At 37.1% G+C, this 16,466-nt stretch overlaps 1 protein-coding gene across 1 annotated transcript in view; it reads left to right on the top strand.

Moving 5' to 3' along the window:
• The first annotated feature begins 9,741 nt into the window (after positions 1-9,741).
• LOC133329709 (sodium channel protein 60E) overlaps positions 9,742-16,466 on the top strand; it is a 49,457-nt gene continuing 42,732 nt past the window's right edge. Inside the window, exons 1-2 of the mRNA XM_061538179.1 lie at positions 9,742-9,956; positions 10,152-10,479. Of these exons, the coding sequence (XP_061394163.1) occupies positions 9,895-9,956; positions 10,152-10,479 (390 nt within the window). The 5' untranslated portion in view covers positions 9,742-9,894. The remainder of the gene's footprint in view (positions 9,957-10,151; positions 10,480-16,466) is intronic.

Below are 16,466 nucleotides of genomic sequence, written 5' to 3'. Positions count from 1 at the left end.
TTATCCGCTTGTACAAGCCACTTATTCGGAATGGCTTAAATTCGTAGAGACATACCCCCAAGTAAATGCAATTCAAATTCCTCGGTGGGTTCGGTACACCCCTCAATGTTCGGCGGAATTGCATGTGTTCTCTGATGCCTCAGTTAAGGCATACGCCGGGGTAGTATATATTCGAATTGAAGTCCCTGGTCAGAATGTGTTCGTGCATTTGCTATCTAGCAAGACCAAAGTAGCTCCAATTAAATCAATTTCCCTTCCTCGTTTGGAACTTTGTGGAGCAGTTTTAGCCTCGGAACTTTTGAAGGTTATTACAAAAGAGATAGACGTAGAATTTCGTCAGGTCTATTGTTGGACAGATTCTACGATAGTTTTGTCGTGGCTTCGGAAAACACCTTCTACTTGGACAACATTCGTCGCCAATAGAGTTTGTAGAATCCAAGAAAATGTTGGTAATCACAACTGGTACCACGTTCGGTCGGAAGATAATCCTGCAGATTTAGGAAGTCGAGGTATATCGCCAGTTGATTTAGCTAATAGTTCCCTTTGGTGGCATGGGCCGGAGTGGCTCAGTCAAGATAAATCGAGTTGGTCTATTCGAGATTTAACTCCACTTGAAACAGATATTGAAATGCGCTCGGTGCAAACTCATTTTTCCTTTGTTTCGTCAACTTTTGTAGATATTTTGGATAAATATTCATCCTTTGTAAAGGGCATTCGTGCAGTTGCATATATGTTTAGGTTCCTTCGTCAAACTTGTAGTCGATACCGAGGTAAATATTGTTATCCCGATAAAAGAATTACGACGTCGGAATTTGAGGAGGTTCGACTTCTCCTAATAACCCTCACTCAAAAGGTACATTTTGTAAAGGAATATAAAGATTTGTTGGATAAGAAATTATTATCAACCTCGAGCAGTCTTGTTCCTTTAAATCCAATTTTAGATGACAATGGTGTCATGCGAATGAATGGTCGTTTGGCACGTTCGCCAACTCTTTCTCCATCGGAACGGTGTCCAATTATTCTCCCTTATAAAAGTAGGTTCGCTAGACTTTTGGTGGAATACGTTCATATAAAGTGTGTTCACGGTGGAATACAGTTAATGCTACGCACTTTACGAATGGAATATTGGATTCCAAGAGTAAAAAATTTGATCCGATCAGTCATTCGGAATTGTAAAGTCTGTTTATTAGATAAAAAGAAACATTGTAGCCAAATTATGGCAGCGCTACCACCGGAAAGAACAATGATTGATAGGGCGTTCACTAATACCGGTATTGACTTTGCCGGTCCTTTTGATGTGAAATCGTACAGTGGTCGAGCTTGTAAAATTACCAAAGGATATGTTTGTGTGTTCATTTGTTTTTCGACTAAGGCTATTCACTTGGAAGCCGTATCTGATTTGTCAACTGCTAACTTCATGGCCGCATTACATCGATTTATTGCTCGTCGAGGTTGTCCACGTACGATATTTTCTGATAATGGTACAAATTTTGTTGGCGCTTCACGTGAAATTAGGCGGAACTTCATTCAATTCATTCGCGAAAGTTCCGAATCGATTTCAGATACCCTTATTCAGCAGGGTCTAGAATGGAAATTTATTCCAGCGGGTGCACCACATATGGGTGGACTCTGGGAAGCGGGAGTTAAAAGTTTCAAACATCATCTTCGAAAATATAGTCGAAATCTTCGTTTCACATTTGAAGAGTTAGCCACGGTCTTATCCCGAATAGAAGCTTGTCTTAACTCACGTCCTCTTTGCCCAATGTCGGATAGTCCAGGAGAAGTTGTAGCTTTAACACCCGGCCATTTTTTGATAGGAGCCCCTTTATTAGCTCCGCCTGAGCCTGTTATAACTGAGCAACCGATGTCGCTGGTGAATCGGTTTAGAAAAGTCCAGGCACTTGCTCATCAATTTTGCATCAGATGGAAAGATGAATACCTTAAAAATTTGCATATGCGGTATAAGTGGAAATTTCCGCAAAGAGATATTGTAAATGGCGATTTAGTCGTGGTTCGGCACGAGAATCTCCCTCCGACCTCGTGGAAGTTAGGTCGTGTAGAAAATGTTTACCCGGGTGTAGATGGGCACGTTCGAGTGGTAGATATTCGTACGGCAAACGGCGTTGTAAAGCGGCCTATATCCAAGTTGGTCATTCTGACCGACCAATCGTCGAATGATGAAAATCATTAAAATATTTTTCTTCCCTCTTAGTAACATGGACGCTTCCAATATGTACACCATTGATCTCATCGCTGAAATCGACGATATATTGCAAAGTGGAGAGCGTACCACTAGGTCGAAAAACCGCACAACTTCGGAAGTTTTGGATGAGTTGGTTCGTCCAATAGCTGCGGTTAAAATAACTGACTTTGAGACGGAATCCGTAACTGCGGGTTCCAGCATACCCCCAATCACCATCGATACATTATCCGAATCCGTAACTGCGGGTTCGAATCGTGTGCAACCACCGGAATCCGTAACTGCGGGTTCTTCGGCACCAATCGTGGAAAACTCAAAACCCAGATCTGATCCCATAGCTGTGGGTGACTCGGTCGTGGTTCCACCATCGGAGTCCGTATCTGCGGGCTCCTCGAATTTAAATAGAAATTGTCGCGTTTGCAATCGCCGGCACTCGATTGGTACGTGCCGCGATTTTCTTGCGATGTCTGTCGAAGCGCGCATACACATCATAACTGTCAACCGGGACTGTACACGCTGCCTAGCCAAATGGCATCAAGCCAAAGAATGCCACAGTCAAAAAACGTGTGTCAAATGCGGAGGAAGGCACAATACCCTTTTGCATTTGGAGTCTGTGGATCAAGGGAACGTAACTAAAATGTCCGTCCGTTCTCGTGAAAACATAAAGTCTCGTCCGTATCCTAGTCCTATGTCAGGTCCGAGATTGAGATCCGATTCAACATCGTCCGTTGATAATCGCCATGTTGCCAATTTTGTTGGAAATTCTCTCGGGTCATTACCCTTGCAACAGGTATCGACAATATCCCCCAGTCTTATCGTAAGACTTCAGCATGTCGGACCCTCGATTCCAATTCGTGCAGTATTGGATCCTTGTGGTAGGCAAAGCCTAATATGTGCCTCAATGGTGTCTGACCTGAGGCTTCCCACATCCAATTTAGATGGGATCCGGTTCTGTCGCATTTCGGTGGCATCTACCTACGACCCATCTCAAACCCTCTCAGTCATGGCTCGGGTAACAGATTTGCGACATGTCGTTACTCCGTTGGAAGCCATCCCCGAACGCACAAAAGAGTCATTCCTTGGGCTACCGCTGGCAGACCCATGCTTTTTTAGGCCAGGCCGCGTGGCATTAGTATTTGGTCCTGAAATGTATGCCAAAATCGTCACCAATCGGGTGCAAGCGATGCCGGGGCTTCCTGTAGCCCACTATACTATGTTTGGTTGGGTACTCTCTGGAGTATGCCACACCTAGTTCTTAGATATTAAATGCTCGTATTTAATTGGAAAAAAATAAATGAAATTATTATGAATTGCTCACAAAACTGCACTGTCCTACTCTATCTTATTTGTACTTATAAATTAAGTTATATATATTGTATAATTTGGAGTGTTACAACATTAATAATGTTGCAAGGGGGTCGCCAATGTTTAATTTAGAAAATCTATTGATTTCATTCTCTTGGGCGTTTACACTTTTATTGTGTTTCAAAACGCATTGAATTCCATATTCGTTACAATCTTCATACTCCGTAATATTACAACATTGAAATGTCAAATGACAGATTCTAACGAGTATGGAATTAGCGCCGACGCCACCTTCCATTATTATTGTTGACTCTCAAACACTCTCTTTTCGTTGGCCTACCAAACAACAGGTAATCTGTCACAATCTCTAAATTTTTCCACTCTTCTATTTTTTTTATCAATAAAGCAACTGCCTTTATTTTAATTTAAATCTAAAAACGTTCGTGTTTTTATTTCTTCTATTTTGCACGCAATTTCGGCGTCAACAATTGGATTATTAGTTTTTGAGTTATCGTATCCGCCATCAAAAATAAGGACTTTTCTTTGATCACAAACAAAAACAACAAACAATTTTTGTAATTTATTTTTCTTCCTTTTTAAATCTTCAAATATACACACCTTAGTCTGTTTTTACACGGTAGATTGGTTCCAGCAGTAGCCGTGTAAAAAAGGGAATTCCCCTAAATTAGTGCTATTCACATTTGCTTTGACCAGTAAAAATTGTTGTTTAGGTGTATGTGCAAAGTTACAAATATTAAGAAGCATTGGTATTCATTTACCAGCCAATTTAAAATCTTAAAAATAAAAAATTGGAACAACTCTAGTTTAGTAAAAACGATCAGATTTTTCCGAAATTTTTTCCAGAGGTAGGTATTTTTACCCTAACTATGGGGATATCTTTTTTTCTTGGGGGACGTACCTAGTTACCCGGTTATTTGACCCGGATGTTCGGGTTCGGGTTTTTTGTTCTACAAAAAACTGAATCTGAACATATGGTGCATACCAAAATACTCGTAGAGACTCACTCTTTCATTTGGTACCATCACTATGTTCGAGGTTTGAATAGGGGGGCTTCCAGAGCCATTTTTGTGTCCTGACCACCAGTTGGAAATCAGAAATTCAACAACTTTGTTCTACAAAAAACTGAATTTGAACATATGGTGGATACCAAAATACTCGTAGAGACTCCCTCTTTCATTTGGTACCATCACTTTGTTCGAGGTTTGTATATGGAGTCTTCCAGAGCCATTTTTGTGTCCTGACCACCAGTTGGAAATCAGAAATTCAACAACTTTGTTCTACAAAAAACTGAATTTGAACAAATGGTGCATACCAAAATACTCGTAGAGACTCCCTCTTTCATTTGGTACCATCACTTTGTTCGAGGTTTATATAGGGAGGCTTCCAGAGCCATTTTTGTGTCCTGACCACCAGTTGGAAATCAGAAATTCAACAACTTTGTTCTACAAAAAACTGAATTTGAACATATGGTGCATACCAAAATACTCGTAGAGACTCCCTCTTTCATTTGGTACCATCACTTTGTTCGAGGTTTGTATATGGAGTCTTCCAGAGCCATTTTTGTGTCCTGACCACCAGTTGGAAATCAGAAATTCAACAACTTTGTTCTACAAAAAACTGAATTTGAACAAATGGTGCATAACAAAATACTCGTAGAGACTTCCTCTTTCATTTGGTACCATCACTTTGTTCGAGGTTTGTATATGGAGTCTTCCAGAGCCATTTTTGTGTCCTGACCACCAGTTGGAAATCAGAAATTCAACAACTTTGTTCTACAAAAAACTGAATTTGAACAAATGGTGCATACCAAAATACTCGTAGAGACTCCCTCTTTCATTTGGTACCATCACTTTGTTCGAGGTTTATATAGGGAGGCTTTCAGAGCCATTTTTGTGTCCTGACAACCAGTTGGAAATCAGAAATTCAACAACTTTGTTCTACAAAAAACTGAATTTGAACATATGGTGGATACCAAAATACTCGTAGAGACTCCCTCTTTCATTTGGTACCATCACTTCAATTCAACAACTTTGTTCTACAAAAAAACTGAATTTGAACAAATGGTGCATACCAAAATACTCGTAGAGACTCCCTCTTTCATTTGGTACCATCACTTTGTTCGAGGTTTATATAGGGAGGCTTCCAGAGCCATTTTTGTGTCCTGACCACCAGTTGGAAATCAGAAATTCAACAACTTTGTTCTACAAAAAACTGAATTTGAACATATGGTGGATACCAAAATACTCGTAGAGACTCCCTCTTTCATTTGGTACCATCACTTTGTTCGAGGTTTGTATATGGAGTCTTCCAGAGCCATTTTTGTGTCCTGACCACCAGTTGGAAATCAGAAATTCAACAACTTTGTTCTACAAAAAACTGAATTTGAACAAATGGTGCATACCAAAATACTCGTAGAGACTCCCTCTTTCATTTGGTACCATCACTTTGTTCGAGGTTTATATAGGGAGGCTTCCAGAGCCATTTTTGTGTCCTGACCACCAGTTGGAAATCAGAAATTCAACAACTTTGTTCTACAAAAAACTGAATCTGAACATATGGTGGATACCAAAATACTCGTAGAGACTCCCTCTTTCATTTGGTACCATCACTTTTTTCGAGGTTTGTATATGGAGTCTTCCAGAGCCATTTTTGTGTCCTGACCACCAGTTGGAAATCAGAAATTCAACAACTTTGTTCTACAAAAAACTGAATTTGAACATATGGTGGATACCAAAATACTCGTAGAGACTCCCTCTTTCATTTGGTACCATCACTTTGTTCGAGGTTTGTATATGGAGTCTTCCAGAGCCATTTTTGTGTCCTGACCACCAGTTGGAAATCAGAAATTCAACAACTTTGTTCTACAAAAAACTGAATTTGAACAAATGGTGCATACCAAAATACTCGTAGAGACTCCCTCTTTCATTTGGTACCATCACTTTGTTCGAGGTTTATATAGGGAGGCTTCCAGAGCCATTTTTGTGTCCTGACCACCAGTTGGAAATCAGAAATTCAACAACTTTGTTCTACAAAAAACTGAATTTGAACATATGGTGCATACCAAAATACTCGTAGAGACTCCCTCTTTCATTTGGTACCATCACTTTGTTCGAGGTTTGTATATGGAGTCTTCCAGAGCCATTTTTGTGTCCTGACCACCAGTTGGAAATCAGAAATTCAACAACTTTGTTCTACAAAAAACTGAATTTGAACAAATGGTGCATAACAAAATACTCGTAGAGACTTCCTCTTTCATTTGGTACCATCACTATGTTCGAGGTTTATATAGGGAGGCTTCCAGAGGCGGACATCTCTCCTGATTCACTGGATTAAAATGTTTGTGACTTAGTAATACTTTAGTTTTAGATTATAATAAAATATGTTTCAAAATCTTCGTATTTTTATTAGTTTTCATTACTAATGAATTATGTTAACATTTTTATTAATAATTTTAAAAAATTATTAATTTATAATATTCTGCGCTATCTCTGTTGGAAAGCACTGTTGATAAAAATAGTATTAAACGTGAAATTGTGATGTTCTGTGTCACCCTGTAATTTCGATAAAAATTGTGTTATCGAAAGTTAGCGATATCGCTAACTTCACGCAGGTAATATATTTTAACTTTTTGCGTGCGTTAACGCGATAACAAAAAACGCTCAACGCGAACTTTATGTTTAGCCCTTAATAACACCTGTCTGGTCCTTTTATATTAGCTGTGTTCCCAAACATGCAATATAGTACTATATTGTACTAGTTTTGCAATTTTTGCTAGAAAAGCGATCCCTTACGCCGAAAAGTAGGACAATTTGAAGTTAAATTTAAGAGAGTTAAAACCAAAATGACGTTCTCTTGAGCGCTTCAACAAAAGGGACACACGTACAGACGCACACACAAGTAAGGAATTAAAAAATGGACAAACAGGTTTTTTATTCTCTTTTGGAGGATAGCGAAGATGAATGGCTGGCAGAAGATTCAGATGAAGATACTATAGAAAGAAGACCTGGGTTGGGAACATGCATATGTTCCGAAATTTCAAGGCCAATATCTCGGGATATCACAGTAATCAGCTCCAAGGAGGGCTACTAACGGTAATCATTTTAAAATGATCCGAGTGGAGCCCCTAAGCTTGACTTCTTCCATATCTTGTTGTTCTAGTGCGCTAAAACAATGCAATCAAAATATCTACAAATTTCAATAGCATCAACATTATGGGAGCGTCCAACCATGTAAGCCTTTCCGGGCTTGGAGTCGTCGGAAACTCCACTTCCAAATATTCGATAATGTTTTCCTATAAATTATGCAAATAAAAAATAACTATTAATATAATCAAAATCACACAATGGACGCCGTTTAACTTTTTGTTTCTTTGTGTGCATTAGGTTTCTGTAGTCTTTTTTTTTGTCCTTAACTGATGAATTTTTTGATTTGGACGTTTCTTCATGTTTTAACTATTTTCCGTTTCTTTACTTTTTGCGCAAATCTTGTATGTTAGAGTAATTTTTGATAGTTCGCTCTTTTACTAGCTTTACTATCAAAAAGTACGGGAACGAACCTATTATATTAATACTAGCCTAAATAGCTATGTTTGGTACCATTCATGGTACAATTATAAAAGGTAACAGCAAATCCCAGCTGATTTGATTCCAACGTAATACTAGTGTCAATATGAATTCGACAAATTATGTTTTTAAAATCACCCAACAGGAAAATTGGGAACGCATACAATTTGAAATTGTTCTTTATTAAATGTGCTCCCGTATTCAATTTACTCAATCTGCCTGCTGGGAAAGTTTGAGGAAGCAAATCTTCGTTCTGGGAATAACTCGCTATTCCCAGCATTTTCATATGTGTTACACATATATATGGCAATGGCTCAATCATAGGAAAGATGTGGAAGCGATAGAAATATAAATTTGATATATTTTCATTCATGTTTTTCAATTTTTATTTTGAGGATTCGAAAATATTTCATTTTCAAAATAAAAATAATTTGATGATAATTTGTTTGTTTGTTTACATTTTTCTGTCAAATGAGTTGACACTAGTAGAACTTACAACAACAAATTTCCATGTGGTTGTTGTATCGTTTTTTGTACAACAACACTTTCTGTTACCTTCTATTATTATACCATGATTAAATGTGCTCCCGTATTCAACTTATGGTCTGTTCCCGTACTGCAAGAATCTACTCGATTTTACTATTTTTTTCGATATCATAAAGGAAAAATGTGTTATCGGAGTAAAAAATAGTACATTCTTTCAGTACGGGAACAGACCATTACTCAATCTACCTGCTGGGAATGTTTGAGGAAGCAAATCTTTCTTCAAGGAACAACTCGCTATTCCCTGCCTTTTCATATGTGTTACACATATATTTGGCAATGGCTCAATTTAGGAAAGATGTGGAAGCGATAGAAATATAAATTTGATAGATTTTCATTCATATTTTACAATTTTTATTTTGAGGATTCGAAAATATTTCATTTTAAAAATAAAAATAATTTGATGATAATTTGTTTGTTTGTTAACATTTTTCTGTCAAATGAGTTGACACTAGTAGAACTTACAACAACAAATTTCCACGTGGTTGTTGTATCCTTTTTTTACAACAACACTTGCTGTTACCTTCTATTATTATACCATGGGTACCATTAAGATGTAAAGTTATTATAATATACTGTTAAAAATAGATTCATTCATTAGAATTGCATACGCAACATGACTTATCTTTATTGCCTTATATTTGACGTATATTATTTAAAAAATATATTTTGAAAATATTTTTATATAGGAACAGGATAATATATTTTTTAGTGTTTTTGTTTCAAATATCAACTTTTTGAGAACTCCATTCTCCATCACTACTACCCTAATAAGTGTACCATGGCAGAAGTTATTGGGAAATGAGTTCACATGATCATAAAATGTCAACACTTGAAATGTAGATGGCGCTTTTTGTGGTAAATAGTTTTAATAAAAACCATCAGTTTTAAAAGCATTTTTTAAACATATTCTATTTGTTGTCATAGTGAAAAAAATACCATCATTAAATTATTTAAAAATTTAATAAATTAATAAAAATACTATTAATATATCAGATACGAAACCGTACACGATCATGTATTAATTAAATTCTTATCTACTCTATAATTTTTAAACTCTAACAAAATATGCAATAACAAATGTTTTCCCCTTTTTCTTCATCTATATATTTTCAGACATTCTGTGTGGTTTCAAAACGTTTTCGCAAAAATTACATACATCGATTTACCGGCACCAAAAGTTTATTTCTCTTCCATCCATGGAGTGCGGCGAGACGAATATGCGTCTATATAGCAACAAATCAGTTCTTCGATTATTGTGTCATGGCCACAATATTGTTTAATTGCATTTTTTTAGCCATGACAGAGACAGTCGAAGAAGCTGAGTAAGTGTCCCGCCAATCAATCTATATATGTCCATACATCAACCAACCCATTCATGCAATCACTCAATCAATGTCATTATCGCACAACGCAGCAGCATCCAATACAAAATTTTCTGATTTTCCATTTCATTTTCTTTCGCCCCTTCTTTTTCTTCATTATTTGCATTTGTTGTTGTTGTTATCGTTTCTTTTTAGATTTGTCTTCCTAGCGATTTACACCATTGAAATGGTAATCAAAATCATTGCCAAAGGCTTCCTGCTCAACAAGTACACATATTTACGAAATCCATGGAATTGGCTGGATTTTGTGGTCATAGCAAGCGGTTATGCAACGATCGGTATGGATGTGGGCAATTTGGCCGGTTTGCGTACATTTCGTGTGCTGAGAGCCTTAAAGACTGTTTCCATAATGCCAGGTTTAAAGACTATTATCAATGCACTATTGCACTCGTTTCGTCAATTGGCCGAGGTCATGACGTTGACCATATTTTGTTTAATGGTCTTTGCACTGTTCGCACTGCAGGTAAGTGGATGTGGATTTAATGTTTTGTGTATTTATAATTATAATAGTGTTTATATTTCCATGCCATTGTTTTTAATTTATCATTGCGATAAGGCATTAATCTAATAATAGTGAGCCCATCATTTCAAAGTTAATCTAAACGGTTACGGGAAAATCCACTCGATTTTAATTTTCAATTCCATATCGCCAATGTCCAATTCCATAAATCGTAGTCATAAATTTAATGGAGGGTGTCTTAGGGCATATTTTAGGTTTTCCTAATCCAGTCGATATATTAGGAACAATTTAAACACTCTTTAAATAATTGTCCGAAGCATCCCGTATTTTTATACCCTTCACCACACTGTGGTACAGGGTATTATGTCTTTGTGCATATGTTTGTAACAGGCAAAAATAATTGAGATAGACCCATGGTTCCTTTTGAGAATATGCATAGAATCACTTTCTAAGTCGATTTATGCATGTCCGTCCGTCCGTCCGTCCGTCTGCCTGTCTGTCCATGTTAAATTGTAAACAAAGTACAGGTCGCATTTATGATCCGAATTGGATGAAATTTGGCATAGGTCACTTATTCGGCCCAAGGACGAACCCTATTGAAATTGGGAAAAATCGGTTCAGATTTAGATATAGCTCCCATATATATATTTAACCGATTTAATGTAAACGGTCCCTATATATCTTTCGATTTGCACGAAATTTGGTACAGGCTAATCATTTAGGCCTATAATGATGTCTGCCAATTTTCGTGAAAATCGGTCCAGATTTAGATATAGCTCCCATATATAGTTTCGTCCGATTTCATGTAAATGGTGCCCCTAAGTCCCTATATATCTTTTGATTTGTACGAAATTTGGCATAACGTACTGAATTAAGCCTAGAGTGATGTCTGCCAAGTTTCGTGAAAGTCGGTCCAGATTTAGATATAGCTCCCATATATAGTTTCGTCCGATTTCATACAAATGGTGCCCCAAAGTCCCTATATATCTTTTGATTTGCACGAAATTTGGCATAACGTACTGAATTAAGCCTAGAGTGATGTCTGGCAATTTTCGTGAAAATCGGTCCAGATTAAGATATAGCTCCCATATATAGTTTCGTCCGATTTCATGTAAATGGTGCCCTAATGTTCTTATATATCTTTCGATTTGCACGAAATTTGGTATAACGTACAGAATTGAGCCAAGAATGATGTCTGCCAAGTTTCGAGAAAATCGGTCCAGATTTAGATATAGCTCCCATATATAGCTTCGTCCGATTACATGTAAATGGTGCACCAAAGCCCCTATATATCCTTCGATTTGCACGAAATTTGGCATAACGTACTTAATTGAGCCCAGAATGATGTCTGCCAAGTTTCGAGAAAATCGGTCCAGATTTAGATATAGCTCCCATATATAGTTTCGTCTGATTTCATGTAAATGGTGCCCTAATGTTCTTACATATCTTTCGATTTCCACGAAATTTGGTATAACGTACTGAATTGAGCCTAGAATGATGTCTGCCAAGTTTCGAGAAAATCGGTCCAGATTTAGATATAGCTCCCATATATAGCTTCGTCCGATTACATGTAAATGGTGCACCAAAGTCCATATATATCCTTCGATTTGCACGAAATTTGGCATAACGTACTTAATTGAGCCCAGAATGATGTCTGCCAAGTTTCGAGAAAATCGGTCCAGATTTAGATATAGCTCCCATATATAGTTTCGTCCGATTACATGTAAATGGTGCACCAAAGTCCCTATATATCCTTCGAGGTGCACGAAATGTGGCATAACGTACTTAATTGAGCCCAGAATGATGTCTGCCAAGTTTCATGAAAATCGGTCCTGATTTAGATATATCTTCCATATATAGTTTCGTCCGATTTCATGTAAATGGTGCCCCAAAGTCCCTATATATCTTTTGATTTGCACGAAATTTGGTACAGCCTAATCATTTAGGCCTAGAATGATGTCTGCCAAGTTTCGTGAAAATAGGTCAAGATTTACATATAGCTCCCATATATAGTTTCGTCCGATTTCATGTAAATGGTGCACCAAAGTCCATATATATCCTTCGATTTGCACGAAATTTGGCATAACGTACTGAATTGAGTCTAGAATGATGTCTGCCAAGTTTCGTGAAAATCGGTCCAGATTTCTATATAGCTCCCACATATAGTTTCGTCCGATTTCATGTATATCTTTCGTTTTGCACAAAATTTGGCATAACGTACTGAATTGAGCCTAGAGTGATGTCTGCGTTGTTTCGTGAAAATCGGTCCAGATTTAGATATAGCTCCTTTTTATTATAGATTGATTTTAAGTAATTGACGCACCAAGAACCAATAGGAACAAAACGTTCTGAAATTAGTATAACCTATCCTGTCACAAGTTTGTTTGAAATCGCTTAATATTTGGATAGACCTTCCATATATATTTTCGCCCGATTTCAAGTAAATTGGGCATCAAACTCCTCATGTTAGTCAGTTTGACATCAAATTTTGCACAACGTACAAAATTGAGCATAGAATTATGTAGTTGCGTTTTCTAGAAGTACAGACATAGCCCAACGGATGACCCATTTATATTTGTTTGAAGTCGATTTACATACTTTATGGATAGATCTACGTAGATTAACATTTAGATAAATATCACATATTTTATTTCATCCAATTTCATGCTAATAGTCCAGTTTAATATACCCATAGTGGTGAAGGGTATCATATAGTCGGCCCCGTCCGACTTTACTACTTTCCTTACTGGTTTAGCTATAAAATAGCGATGGTCGTGTACATTCTGTGAATATATTATTATAGAATTATATGGAGGATATATTAGTTTTGTTTTTCCGTTTGTAACTCATCGAAATAATCATTTCCGACCCTATAAAGTATATATATATATATTCTTGATCAGCGTAAAATTCTATGACGATTTAGCCATGTCCGTCTGTTGTAAACACTCTAGCGTCTAAACGAATTGAGATAGAGCCTCAAAATTTTGCATATAGTCGTCTTTTGTCTGCAGGCAAGTTCGAAGATGAGCTATTTCGGTCAACGTTTAGGCATAGCTCCCATATAAGGGTACCCCCCCAAATTTCGGTATTTTGGGGTTCTTGAGCGTGTTTTTCAGCCGAATTCGCTGAAATTTGGTACTTTGAGTTCTTATTGGGTAGCAAATCTCCCCACAGAAAATTATAAATATTGGTCCACTTTTTCTGGTAGACCCCATATAACGGTACCCCCAATTTTCGGTATTTTGGGGTTCTTGAGCGCGTTTTTCAACCGAATTAGCTGCAAATTGGTATTTTGTAGTCGTATATGGTACCAAATCTCCCTACTAAAAATTATTAATATTCGCCCCCATTTTAGGGTAGTCCTCATATAACCCCCCTTTTTTATATTAAAATGGTTATCTGATTTGTTCCGCGGTTTAAGTCTCTGATGTAATCATAAACAAGTAGAACGTAAGGTTCGATAATGAACTAAAAGCCGCATTTAGACCTAGCCCCTGTGTGGAGGTTCCAGAAGAAGTGGAAGTGAGGGTATAATTATCCATTAAAAATTTCTGAATTTTTTATTTTTGTTTATATAATCCCTTTTTAGAAATGTCGGTATAGGTCCACCTTTTGGTATTTTCATTTCTAGTACCTGTCAGTATGTCTATGGTGGAGGGTATTCAAAGTTCGGCCCGGCCGAACTTAACGCCTTTTCACTTGTTTTATGATCGAAAATAACACTGACGACAATGAGCGTTTTAATAATTGCCGCCTAGAAGTATGCTGTATTTTTTGTGCCACACAGTTTTAGCAACACATATAAAGAGAGGTATACACTATCTGACAGTTCAAAACCATGACAAATTGCGTGCATGACAAATGAAATGGATAACGTAACGGAAAAGCGGTGTACATTAGGGTTTTATTTATTTTTGTTCTCAAAAATGATTTCCAGCATCAGGAATGAAAGATTATTTAAAAAGTTAGAAATTACATGGTTATCCATTTCGAAGTTTCAATAGTAAACGAATCAAGAACACAAGAATGTTGTAAGCGTATTATAGCTTTGTGTAGCCTCTAGATCCACCTTTAATATAACAACATATTTACTGCTGAAGGTCATAGACGGGGAAGGTGAATTTGAGGTATTTTCGATCACTTTTTGAAATATATTGGACGGTATCTCAGCCCTAACTCGACGAATGTTAGTTTTTAAGTGCTCATGTGTTGAAGGTTTATCACCAAAAACAAGATCTTTCGCATAGCCAATAAAATGATCTTGGTGGCCAGTTGGTATCGCCACAACGAGAAATTACGCCGCTACATTTGACACCGTCTTTTTGATACCCCATATTCACCAAGTCGTATTCTTTAATAGCAGACAACCAGACTGTGATCTTTTCCGGATGTAATGGCCTTTCCTTAATTACTTGAGGATTCTCAAAAACCCAACTATGACAATTTTGTTTATGAAAATTTCGAAAATTTCAGCGGTACTAGCGAAACTATAGTGCTCCGGCCTTAAAATATTTATAACCGTTCCAGTCTCTTCAATTTTTTTTTCAGAATTCTTCCAAATGCTTGCGTATTTGGACGATTTTGTAAATCATAATCTCCTCTTAAACACATATAAAAATGTGCATCATCGAAAATGACTGTCTGTCTGTCCGAACGGTGGTAACCGATCTTCGTGATCATCATGCTCTTCGTAGTCTCCTGCACTGGCTTTGTTTCTGCGGGTTCTGAAATATTTATATTAGGTTGTCCCATAAGTTTCTTCCGCGCCACGCTATGAATTAGTCTGACTGGCTATGCTCATATAAACACGCAGGCTTATTTCCTAGCCGTTTATGGTATCGGTTGTAGTCGTCTCAGAGCTCTTTCAAAGTTCGTTTCGTTGGTGACAAAGCGCCTTCTAAAATTTGTTTCTACCCCGTTCAATATGGAGAACCAAAAGAAGCATTTACGGTATGTTATGCTTCATTGCTTTAAAAAAGGCAATAGTGCAAAGAACACTGCACATGAAATTTGCACCATTTACGGGAGTGGTACTCGACCATTAGGACCGTTCGCAATTGGTGTAAGAAATTTAGAGCCGGCAATTTTGATTTGGAAGATGAAGACCGCAGCAGACGCCCACTAACGACGGATACGGTGTAGCGTGCGCGAGATAGTGGATGACAGTAACATTCACAAGACAACGGTACATAGGCGTTGTATCAAGATGGGATATGCAAATCGGTATGTTATGGTAAATTTTGTAGCTGTTCTTGAGGTCTAAAATATCAACAGCATAAATATCTGACTGTTGGTAAATTTTGTAGCTGTTCTGGTCGTATTCGCCAGTAGTATTTATGTAAACCTCGGCGTTACTACTTTCTGAAAGCCGCATCCCAAAACAGCAATATGTTGACTCTTGTGCTGATATTTCAGTACCAGAGATAGACTTTTGAGCTATACGCTGTAGCTTTTGCTTTATAGAATGGTTGCCAGCCCTAATTTCTTCAACAGCATCTCGAAGGTCCACGATTTGACTTATTAATATAGTTAATGAGTTATATCCGTATAATTGCTGTGTGCAGTGACAATATTGTGGGGTTTTGTTGAATATTTTGTTTTCAAATCTTCATTTTAAGAAATTTTGAGGTTTTTTACGACGATCTAAGAGCCAATAAATAATTCTCATATGTTAGATTTATATTTTTCTCGGACAGGAAATGGTCAAAATTGTTTAATTGAGAGGCTTGTTTCTATCATAGATATATTTTAATTCCTAGATATTTTCAGAGTTTTCATGAATTTCTGCTGCAGGCGAATATGACATACCTCTAGTACAAGAACGATTTTGGTTGTGACGCTGATAAACAATATATTCTTATAAATTTTCATTAGAACGATTAGTAGAAATATATTTATCTATGAAACTAATGCCAGAAGCAAAAGAAGATGAATTAGTAAGGTCTATGCATGCGGATATGGCATACCTCTAGTACAAGAACGATTGT

The sequence above is a fragment of the Musca vetustissima genome, unplaced genomic scaffold, assembly GCF_032173495.1.
Source record: "Musca vetustissima isolate MV318-11 ecotype Yass unplaced genomic scaffold, APGP_CSIRO_Mvet_v1 utg13113, whole genome shotgun sequence".
Lineage (NCBI taxonomy): Eukaryota > Metazoa > Arthropoda > Insecta > Diptera > Muscidae > Musca > Musca vetustissima.
This window is presented reverse-complemented; position numbering and strand designations above follow the sequence as displayed.